The 11,591-nt window shown below is 43.1% G+C and overlaps 3 protein-coding genes; all 3 read right to left on the reverse strand.

Moving 5' to 3' along the window:
* Positions 1–5,672: 5,672 nt before the first annotated feature.
* Positions 5,673–8,625, reverse strand: GSTUM_00009355001 (uncharacterized protein; the record flags this gene model as incomplete). XM_002840647.2 has 5 exons in its annotated part: positions 5,673–6,561; positions 6,614–7,311; positions 7,397–7,540; positions 7,595–7,909; positions 7,966–8,625. The coding sequence occupies 5 exons, from the start codon at positions 8,623–8,625 to the stop codon at positions 6,165–6,167; spliced, it is 2,214 nt and encodes a 737-aa protein (XP_002840693.1). The 3' UTR covers positions 5,673–6,164.
* A 44-nt stretch (positions 8,626–8,669) lies between these two features.
* On the reverse strand, positions 8,670–9,883 carry GSTUM_00009356001 (uncharacterized protein; the record flags this gene model as incomplete). XM_002840648.2 has 3 exons in its annotated part: positions 9,388–9,883; positions 8,818–9,226; positions 8,670–8,786 (listed from the first exon to the last, which is right to left on the reverse strand). The coding sequence occupies exons 1-3, from the start codon at positions 9,432–9,434 to the stop codon at positions 8,670–8,672; spliced, it is 573 nt and encodes a 190-aa protein (XP_002840694.1). The 5' UTR covers positions 9,435–9,883.
* Positions 9,884–10,949: 1,066 nt separating this feature from the next.
* Positions 10,950–11,591, reverse strand: part of GSTUM_00009357001 (uncharacterized protein) — a 3,250-nt gene continuing 2,608 nt past the window's right edge. Inside the window, exon 3 of the mRNA XM_002840649.2 lies at positions 10,950–11,591. This exon is cut by the window's right edge and continues 1,410 nt beyond it.

An 11,591-nucleotide genomic window follows, 5' to 3' on the forward strand; every position in this document is an offset into this window, starting at 1 on the left:
TATAGAACAACAGACAAGGAAGCACTTACAGTAATCAATGCTCTTACTGCTTTCAATCACATCTTGATGGGCAATATCTTTATCATAGTTACTAACGACTAACCTCTCACTAATCTGAAAACCGAAAAGATCCCTGGCCAGAAAAGAACATGATGGATAGGAGAAATCTGCAAATATGCTGCAAAAATCATCTACACCTGTCATGAATGTGGCTTGACACGAAAAAGGTTTTTACATGACGTATAATTATGAGTCATAGGTATGTTATTATTTTGCGCATATGATAGGTTTAGGTCACATGATTTGTTATGTTATAGTTTGATATATTTCATACATGATTCAAATATAAGTCATGGAACGGGTGCCTGGCAAGTATGCCTTGCAAGTATGCCTTGCAGGTATGTCTTGCAACTATGATTTATATTTAGCACATGACCTCATTATGAGGTTATGGGTTTTGCGCATGTGACACATTTAAGTCATATGACTTATTTATTGCGTTATGATTAGTTTATGAGTTTTCACACATGACCTTGCTACGAGGTCATGGGTTTTGAGCATGTGACCACTTTGGTCATATGACTAGTTTGTTATGATTTGGTTTCATGCATTTGACCACTTTGGGTCACATGACTACGGGCAGGAAGAACACTATATAAGAAGGCCAGTATGGCTGAAGAGAATAGGTTCTTCACACTTTACACTTTGTTCTAAGTACTTTTCCTACTTATTACTTTAACGAATATAAAACATCTTTACCATCTTTATCACTATCGCAACCTTTATTATTACGCCAAGGAAAGCTCTTCACGAAGAGGAGTTAGAGAAAGCTTACCATAGGCGTTTCCGATAGAAGACAAAGGTCTCATACTATTGGTAACATAGGCAGAGTCCCAGTGCTATCATAAGACTAAGAGAAGAAGAAGGAGAAGAAGAGAAGTATCATTCCCCGTCGCCAAGAACTAACTATCCAAAGAGGGATTGTTACAACGCCCCTGAAAGAACCAACTATTTAGCTGATACTCTGTCCTGCATTTATGAGAACTAGACACTCCTGGACCCTCCTTTTGTTTATGACCATACAAGACAAAGCGAAGATAGCCCTAACAACACCTCCTATGAACAAGAAGCAATATTGGCTACTACCAGTACTACGCCTCGCTCCATTCCTTTCTCTTATACCATGTACAGGGCAGTTGTAACAGAGCGCGGAAAAGAAATCATTGATGAATGGAAAGACGATTGCATTCTCTACTGTACACCTCCTCATGAGCTTGAACAAAGCAGACTCCACTGGTCCCACTGTTACCATGATATCTGCCCCTTTCACTAGACTGAAATTAAATTCAGCAACAAATACCAGTGACCATACGATACCTCTGCTGGAGATTCTAAAAGCACCAGCTTCGACACTGTAGAAGGAGAAGAAGAACAACAAATGATAAACGATGTTAATGATGGATCGATCCAACCTTCCCTTATCCTTAATCCTGCTCCAAGATGACGCCAAGGTCTTGAACAACTCGAAGAAGCAGCATCCTACTTGGACGCAACATCCTACCTACACCCCCCATAGTCCACATCTTCATCCTCACCCCCTATAATAGATTCATGACCACTATTTGGCGGGCACTTACGAGTATACAATAACAAAACTATCATCTCTGTCATACCACCCACAATTCCTGAACATTGCTGACAGCTTTATGAAATATTTCATGAAGAGGAAGACCTTATCGAACTAACAAGAGAATCCCTCATTGAGGATGAACACGATGTTAGATCAACTATGGAGGAATTGACCTCATCCTTCCAAAGCCAGATAATAGCAGGATACCACCATAACCCAATCTATTTCAAAGCCATAGACAGCTCCAGAAATGGAGCTCTCGCCCCCTACAACATATCTAATAGAATGGTCTATACCATCACTTACTATGGTGAACATTGTTTATATATCCCAAAGAGTCATATATTCAATAGAATGACTATTAGGGAATATATCATTACTGAAATCCACAACAAAGAACACCACAGTGCAGACCGCAACCTCCAATATGCCTCAGAATATGTTTACTGGCTCGAAATGAGAAAGGACCTCTGCGACTTTGTCAAATAGTGTGAACTCTGCCAGGAAAATAAGGAATGAACCCAACTGCCTGAAGGGAAAGCCCAGACACTTCAGTTGCCTTATGAGATATTTGAATCATTTGCTATCAACTTCGCTGGACCATTCAACAAGTCTGTTGGCTATGACACTATCTTGGTAGCTATTAATCAATTTTCCAAATATACATAGCTTATACCAATGAAAGTCACAGACTCCTCTAAAGACACTTGGAATAATCTCTAATGATATCTATTTACCCCCTATGAATACCCATTGTCTATTGTCAGTAATGCTGATCCCCATTTCACAGCCAGCTTTTGGAAACAAACCTTGACTTCTCTAGGAATCAACTATATTACGGCTGCTCCTGGACATCACGAAACTAATGGCCAGGCTGAATGAAAGATCTGTGACGTCAAGACCGGAATTCGGACCATGATCAATGAAAGACAGACCAACTGGGAACCCATCCTCGCTGAGCTTGCCACATATATCAATGCTGGATATTCAGACATCCTAGGAATGTCTCTATACAAGGCAATCTTTGGCTGCCAATATCCTCTCCTGCCTACAACTCTATTCAAGAACTCTTCTATTCCTGCCTCTGATGACCACTTGAACTGCTATCAAGCCATCTGGAATAATGCTTTCCAAGCTGTTTAAGCAGCACAATTCTGAAGTACCACTACTGCTCAGAAGTGACAATGCAAACACATACCTATTCTGCCCGGCTATATGCTTATGGTTCATGGAGACATGTTTATTACCAATGTTAGATGTAGCAAGAAACTACAACTACAATGGTGAGGACCTTTCAAGGTCTTATCTTGTGATGAACATACAGAAAACTACACTGTCCAGATGGACAGACGTATGTACCACCGCAATACCGCTGTTTTCCATACCTCTACTGTCAAATGTTTCTACCCTAGTGTCACAAACGTGGCTTAGCATGAAAGAGGTTTTCACATGACACATGGTTATGAGTCACAGGTATGTTATTGTTTTACACATATGACTCATTCGAGTCATATGATTTGTTATGTGTGGGATTTGTGATGCTTTCGCACATGGCTCAAATATGAGTCATGGGACGTGTGCCTGGTGGGTATGCCTTGCGAGTGTGCCTTGCGGGTAAGCCCTGCGCATATGATTTATATTTCACACATGACCTCGTTATGAGGTCATGGGTTTCGCACATATGACTCAGTCAAGTCATATAACTTGCTTATTGTGTTATGATTGGTTTATGAGTTTTTGTACATGACCTCGTTATGAGGTCATGGGTTTTGAACATATGATCACTTTGGTCACATGATTAGTTTGTTATGATTTGGTTTCGCACATGTGACCACTTTGGGTCACATGACTACAAGCGGGAAGAATACTATATAAGGAGGCTGATGTAGCTGAGGAAGATAGATTCTTCACGCTTTGTTCTAAGTACTTTTCCTACTTATTACTTTAACGAATATAAAACACCTTTACAATCTTTATCTTTATTGCAACGTTACCATTACGCCAAGGAAAGTTCTTCGCGAAGAAGAGTTAGAGAAAGCTTATGATAGGCGTTCCCCATTGAAGACAAAGGTCTTGTATTATCAGTAACGTAGGCAGAGGCCTAGTGCTATTGTAAGACTAAGGAAAGAAACAAAAGAAGAGAAGTATCGTTCCCTGTCGCCAAGAATTAACCATCCGAGGAGGGATTGTTACACCTAGTGATGACTCTAAGTTTTCTGAAAGATTCCATTCTCACCCTGCACCTATCATCGATAAGAAGGACCAATGAGAAGTTGAAGAAATCCAAGACCACTGTCTTTAGTATGGAAATGACCAGTTCCTGGTCAAATGGAAAAAATATCCAACAAGCGAAAACAGCTGGGAGCTACTTGAAGGGTTGGAGCATGCTATGGACATGGTGAACAAGTGGTGGGAAGACAACATGTCAAATGATTCTCTACCACCCACAATTAATTACATCATGATATGCTAGTCACCAACTATGTCGGAGACTGAGTGATAGCAAGTTAAACTAGAAGCCCAGGATGGATTTTAGGTACCATACTTTGAGTCAGAATTCAAAAGCAGCAATGAGAAAACCAGACTATAGAACAAGTTCTCAACAACCTCATCTAGTCACTATTCACTATCCAAATACCATAACAATGTCAAACTATGTGGAACTCAATGTGAGGCTGTGACAATAGCTTGCTGGACTTTTGTTGAACTACAATGTTATTCAACCTGAAGACTACTTCACTATCCTCTAGGTAGACTACTGCCCTGATTGTAATAATGCTTGAGTAGACATACAGCATGAATCTGATATTCATAACTACTGTGACCTGCATGTCTTTGAGTCTAGTTGTTTCTTTAGGATTTCTTCTTGTCCATGGTGTGACACTTATGATAAAGAACTTATAGTGGAAACTGAAGCCTTTAGTTTCTCAGACTCAGCTTTTGATGATTATTAGGTTTTGTTTAAAATAGTTGTTTTGTTTTGAGGAATGTAACCAGTACGGGTACTCGGTTATTAGTTTTGTTTTATGTTTTGTTTTAAGTATTGCTTTGATACTTGGTTTGTTTTAAGTATCATTTGATACTTGGTTTTGTTTTATGTTTTTTTTTGAGTATCACTTTGATACTTAGTTTTTTTTTTTTTAAGTATCCTTTGATACTTAGTTATGTTTTATGTTTTGTTTTAAATATTATTTTGATACTTGATTTGTTTTACCAAAGTGTATCGCTTGATACCTTTGATTAGTTTCTTTCATGCTAGACATGAACAGATTTGTGTATTTAAAGACCACCTGTTTCTACAATGGAAAAGGCAGACTTCGACAGACAGTATTTCAATATACTTGGTTGAACAATTATCTCTTTGTTTCTCAGTACATCCTTGAAGCCTCCTTTAGTTTCCAGCTCTTACCTCCTCTCTAGTAGAGCAGGCCACCAGCCAACTATTGTACCATTTACGGATAACGTGATTAGCACCTTGCAAACATGTTACAAAGAACACTTAGACCACCTCAACAAGAATGGAATCAAGTCTGGAGAGCAAGATCAAAAGGTTGTACTATCAAGCAGAGCAGTCTGATTGTTTGAGTAAAATCAATAAATCAGGATAGTCTGCACAGAAATACTCAATTTGATGATATGGTACGGTATTGTAATCAAGAAATAGTCTACGGAATTCTTTTTTCATGAGATAAACAAATAGATCTAGTAATCACCCAGGTGGCGAATCTGTGGAATCTGGGCGACAGCGATGTGCTGGGTGTTGGGGGACAGCGATGCGACAGGTCATGGTGCGCAGCCTCTGGAGGGCCTTGTTATTTGCTCAGGAGGAACAAAAAAAGGATCCTAATGCGCCCCAAAGAGGCATCTGGGGCACCGCTTTCAGACCCTCATCGTAAAAGATCACTCGGACCTTTGGACCTACTCGGGTTGGCTTCTAGAAGTCTCCCGTGATGTATGATAGCAAAGTGTCTACCTGGCCATCCAATACCATACTTCATCTAATATCGGTTCGACACCAATACACCAATATTGCAAGCAAATATTTAGGATTATAATATTATACTATAAAGAGATTCAATAGCATCATAATACAGTACAGCAGTTATGGCATTGCAAACTAAAGTTCTATCCCACTACCCGCAATCAGCTAAAGCCAATATATAACCCATTAGGATAAACTGCCATAATTCTCCAGCCTAAATGCGTTTGGAACTTGTACTCCACCATGCCCCCCACCCCGCACAAACTACTAGAACTAGTACAGTACATACAATACTACCACCACAAAACAACACCTCTTTCTACTATCAAACTTTACCATTGCACGCAACAAATCTATGTACTAAGCCTAGAAAGATATTCTCTACACGAGTATAATAACATCTCCTTTTCCCCTCCGGACCAGATTGCCCACTCTGACGAAACCAAACTGCTTCCCGCCGAACCCACAAAGAAAGCATAAAAAATATAAAAAAGAAATATAAAAATAAGACTAAAAAACGAACAGGCGCGAACGACATAAAAACCCTGCTCTCTAACCCGTCGGTGTTCCAGCACGTCCGCCGAGGGTGTTTACCAAGCCCCTATAGTCTAGCCAGAATGCCTTTCTTGGTCTTCTTGAATCCCAATCAGTTTCAGCCCCGCGAAGATCTTCAATTGAAGTAAACACGACACTTGCTCCCCTAACACCGATGACTGCACTTGTGCTTGGGTCTTTGAAAACCTCTTTGGGAGCCTTCTTATTTGACTCAAGAAATTGAATGCACTTGACGGCCAATCTTACCGCCCGGACACGATCCATAGGAGATGGAGTACCACCTTGCTGGACGTGTCCAGGAATAGCAGTACGGGATTCAAATCGACCATTTGCTTCCTCGCGGATAATTGAAGCAATTATTTCAGTGGTATAGGTCTTAGACGCTTTCTCGTTTCTATGAAGCATTCAGTGATTCGCATGGCGTAAAATTCTTACGGCAAACAAACCTCAAGATTAACTTGCCAGCCCTATTCATTCCTTTATCGTTCGCAAAACTCTCTCGAAGGTGATCAATATCATCCTTCAACATATTGAGATTTATACCTTCTTCGGGTGTGTATACAGCCAGCGCACCAACTGAGAGTCCAGCCATAGTAGCCACATAACCAGACTTTCCTCCTTGACATTCGACGACGAATACCCTCCTTCTGCTAGCACTTGCACTCTGTTTGATAGCATCACAGTACTCAATAAGTGCGTTCAAGCAAGTATCGCTTCCAATTGAAAATTCTGTTCCAGGGACATTATTGCTAATAGTAGCTGGCAGACAAATCATAGGAATTCTGAAGGCGGGATAACTATCCCTAGCACTATGGAGCTCAGTGAGCGCATGGTATGCTTCAAAGCCACCAATAATGAGGAGACCGTCAAATTTGTATCGCTGGAAGTACCATGCAACCATGCCCATGTCTTCAGATGGCAAAGAGCGGTTAGTTCCAATCTCAGAGCCGCCACGAATGGCCCAGCCTTCGACTGTAAGCCAGTTCAACTCCCGAACGGAGTCATGGCGAACCAGGCCGGGGAATCCATTGTGTATAGCGAACGGGCGATGGCCTCTATTGAGACAAAAAGTAGCTGCCGCACGTGTAGCTGCGTTCATCCCTCCTGCCGGTGCTCCAACATGAATGATCGCAATCCTCATTCTCTACTTTCCGTCAGTAAAAAAAAAAATAATAATAATAATAATAATAATAAAAAAGCATTTTGCAAGCGATCTCAGATAATTTCACCTTGTCCTGAGGCGCTTTCTCTGAAAGCTCATCTGGCTTTGTCGTAACCATATAGGCCCGGTGGTATTCTTCAAATTCCGGGTCTCTCAGGTTCATGGCCCCCGCGAAATCTTTGTTTTTTATACATTCTGCCACAGCTTTGGTCTAGAACAATAAAAGTCAATAGTTATCATGGCATAGATGACAGTTTGGGCTTACCAGTCTAACAGCATCCATTAGAGGCTTTCGGGTAATTTTGTTTTCGTTGATTGCAATCATCGGACTCAGGGTATCTGGAGTAGACTCTAATACAGCTCTAACGGCCTCTCCGCCTTGTAACGTAGCAAGAATCCTGTCGAATGCACAGGCAGTTCCACCACGCTGAACGTGACCAAGAGTCGTGATTCTGGTATCCAATCTCAACTCGTCTACAAGGATATCTCGAACATAAGTCGCTGTAATTGGCTTCAACTCTCTATCAATAGCACCTTCGGCCACAATGACAATGGTCTTGCGTTTTCCTGCCGTACGATGCTGATATCATTTAGTATACGCAATTTAAGTTATAGGTAGGTAGATTTGAGATTTACTGTTTTAATAATTCGACACATCTCCCCTTCCCATTTGTCTTGGGGTGGTTTTTCCGGTAGGAAAACAAAATCGGCGCCGGTGCTCAATCCAGCCATTAATGCCAGCCAGCCACAATGCCTTCCCATAACTTCCACAACAAAGGCCCGAGAGTGACTATAGGCTGTAGCGTCGATGAAATCCACTGCTTGACAAATTCTCGTAAGAGAACTATAAGCGCCAATGGTAGCATCTGTAGAAGACATGTCATTATCAATACTCCCTACTAAACCAACAATGTTGAGGGTTTTGAAAGGTGAGCACTGCTCCTCAGCGAGCTCTCCCAGCTCGATTAATTCCGCCAATAATCCAGGCCATTCGCTACGGAAGATATCGGCTCCAGTCAGAGAACCATCACCACCACAAACAACAAGAGCATCAATTCCAGCCAAGACCAAATTCTTTGCACCCTGTAATCTGCCTGCGCGTTCCGTAAATTTCTTGCATCTGGCTGTTCCAATCAAGGTTCCGCCCTCGGAGAGCCAACCACGAACATCCTCCCAATGCATTCTCTTAATAAGCCCCCCGCCCTGTACTAATCCCTCATATCCCTCATAGATCGCATAGGCCTCGCATCCTTGTGCAATGCTCATCCTGACCACTGCTCTAACCGCTGCGTTCATTCCTGGCGCGTCTCCACCACTTGTCATGACAGCAATTCGCTTCTTCACCCCGCCTGGGGTGCTGGGTCTCGTCTGGTCCCGAACCCTTGATTCCCCCAAGACGCCTGGAACATACCTGGGCCCGACCCTAGTAAACGGATTTGCTTTAGAAGTAAATCCAACTAGTGTTCCCAACGGGTCATGGGTGTACACCTCCGAGGGCTCCTTTTCGCTGGGTTGGGACTGGAAGGCAATCTTCTTCTCTGAAAGAAGATCGATCACTCTGTCCAGGGCCGGGGTGTACAAGATGACACTCATTGACTTTCCTCTCCATTCTTCGCTGTTCGGCGGAATCGGGGGAGGGATTAACGATTGCCTCCGAAGTCCGGCTTCCACTACATAGCGGATCTTGAGATTGACATCTGTGCCGTCGCCGGCCGCGCCTTGAGAGTACAACCAGGTCTCCTTCTCGGAGGCGCGACAATGATCATCCTCACGTTTAACGGTGGGATGAGTCCGATCGTAGACGAAAGCCTCGTCGAATCCAAGATCGGTGTAAAAAGCGACAGTGGTATAAAAAAGCTCTTCTGTAGGAGCAATTAAAGATATGGAAGAAACACCACTAGTAATGGCATCATGCGGGTCAGCAACTTGCATGGCTTTTCCAGAGGAATGGATCCGGAGGCTATCTATTCGACCACGTGGAAGGTGGAGGTAATTTAGGGAGAGGAGGAAATTCCGATGAGCGTATAGTAAAAAAATAAAATAAAATAAGAGAAATACCTAACGAAGTAGTGAAGATTCTTCTGATCAGGAGTAGGGCCCGTCATTGCCTTATAGGATCCGCGGGACACGGAGTAGACAGTAGTGAGCAGTCTTTAACAGTAGCGGTGATGATGATGGTGATGACGATAATGATGATGAATGATGATGCGTGAAGGGGTAATATGATAAAGAAAGATGGTAGAGCACGTTAGTCGCACAAAGTGCGAGAGAGAGGAGACAAACAAACTAACGGAGGGGCGGGGGGGCAGGAGAGGATAAAGAGGAAAGAAAGCGACGAGTGAAGGAAAGAAAGGGGAAAAGCAATTAATTCCATGTGTGGTTGACTGGTTTGCTCAGCATGGAAGCCCATCAAAGTGGGATGTTTGGTGGGGCTGATCATGGTCCCCACCACCGTACATATCGTATCATACAAGGCCATGAAGGATAGCATCCACAATTCCCCTCATGTCTCCTCCTCATGCCCCAACTTCTACCAGCAATCATGAGTTTACCCGCAAAACAACCGCAGGTGAAAAGGAGAAAGAAAAAACCCCCAGCCGGAACGACCCCTGTTAAAACTGTTCGAGTGGATGCCCTGATAAGAATATGGTGTTAACCCCACTATTAGATAATATCACCACAATAATCCTAGCAGTTGATGGTGGGGTGACCCGGATCGTAAGCGGGGGATCACAGACCCCGGGTAGCAGGCTGTACAGTACTCGAGTAGGCGAGACCAAGGATTATGATATCTATCTTGTAGGTACAGTACAATACAGTACGAGTACTGTACAAGAACTGGGAACATTGCCCGCGAGGTCACTGCACCGAGGTGCAGTCGTATCTATCCCCTTAAATCGCGGGACCAAACATCACGCCATACAATCATCTAACAGTTGGAGAATCGGACCGCCGCTCGTCTTGAAGTGCCTTTGTCTTACAGTCCACAAAATAATCAGAACAGTCTGAGTGCAGCACAGTACTGTTATGATACAGAAATCTATTACTACGAACATCATCTCATACTTTTACCACACTACCCCCCCCCCCCCTTACCTTCTCGAGTACTATCTAACGGCATCTCAAGCCAAGTCGACTCGATGCCAGCAAACTAGTAATCGAATGCCAGAGCAAAACTACCGGTAAGCGCATAAATAAATAGAGCAACGAAACGTCAGGCAAATACAGGGGTAAAAAGTGGCGATAAAAAATAAAAAATGAAAAATGAAAAATAAAAAACAGGACACCTATGATATACCCAGATGAAAAGAATCCCCTAATGATAAAATAATGAAAATGAAGCACCCAAGGAAAGCGACAAGAGTTTCCCCCACCCCCTCACAAGAACCGATAATGCTAACCAGCCGCCCATAAAAAATAATAATAATGATAAAAAAAAAAATTTAAAAAAAAAAAAGATATAAATCAGGTGAATACAAGAAACTGGAAATGCCTCATTACTCGAGGATGACGTTTTTTATATAATGAAGTAAGAAGAAGGGGGAGTAAGACTACTGGCATGATAATATAGGAGGAGAGAGTCATGAGCTGGATAAACAAACAGCAGTAGCAGTGGCGAGGGGGGAAAAAGGCATCACTTCGTAAGGCATCATAATTCCCTTTTATCGCAACACCCAGTTCTACAAAAAAAAAAAAAAAAGCCCAGAATTTCTCGGAAATCAAAGCCCAAAGAGACACCGAGGGAAGTGAAGAAACTCGACATGGAAAGAAGAAAGAACCCTCCCTGATAAAAAGTGATTCATGACTGCCAAATTTTAAGGAAAAATGCCCCCCCCCCCCCCCCCTTTGGTATCTGGCCCAAAGTGAATTCCATCCTCCCCACCCGGGTCTCTTAAGGGGAACCCCCTCCACATCCCCCCCCCATTTCTCTCTCGGGCTGGTTTCCGCACTGGTCGTCGCAGGGATAGGGGCCACCCTGGTCGGGGTGGGTCCCAAAAATTGACCCCTTTCCCAAACCCCCAAATTTGGCCTGGGGGGCTTGGGGGCCCGGATATCTTTTTTGAGCCCCAAAAGGTCATCCCCCCCCCCCACTTCCCCCAATTTTTGTCCCGCAAGAACCCTGGTCAAACCCCGAAAGGGGGCCCCCCCCCCCAAAACCGTTGAAGGGAAGCCCCCATTCCAAAATTCCTCCATATTGGCCTTTAAAACCGGCCCGGCCACATTACTTCCCTCCTCCGGGGTGAAATAATTCTGGGGGATAT

The sequence above is a fragment of the Tuber melanosporum genome (assembly GCF_000151645.1).
Source record: "Tuber melanosporum whole genome shotgun sequence assembly, scaffold_55, strain Mel28".
NCBI classification, from domain to species: Eukaryota; Fungi; Ascomycota; class Pezizomycetes; order Pezizales; family Tuberaceae; genus Tuber; species Tuber melanosporum.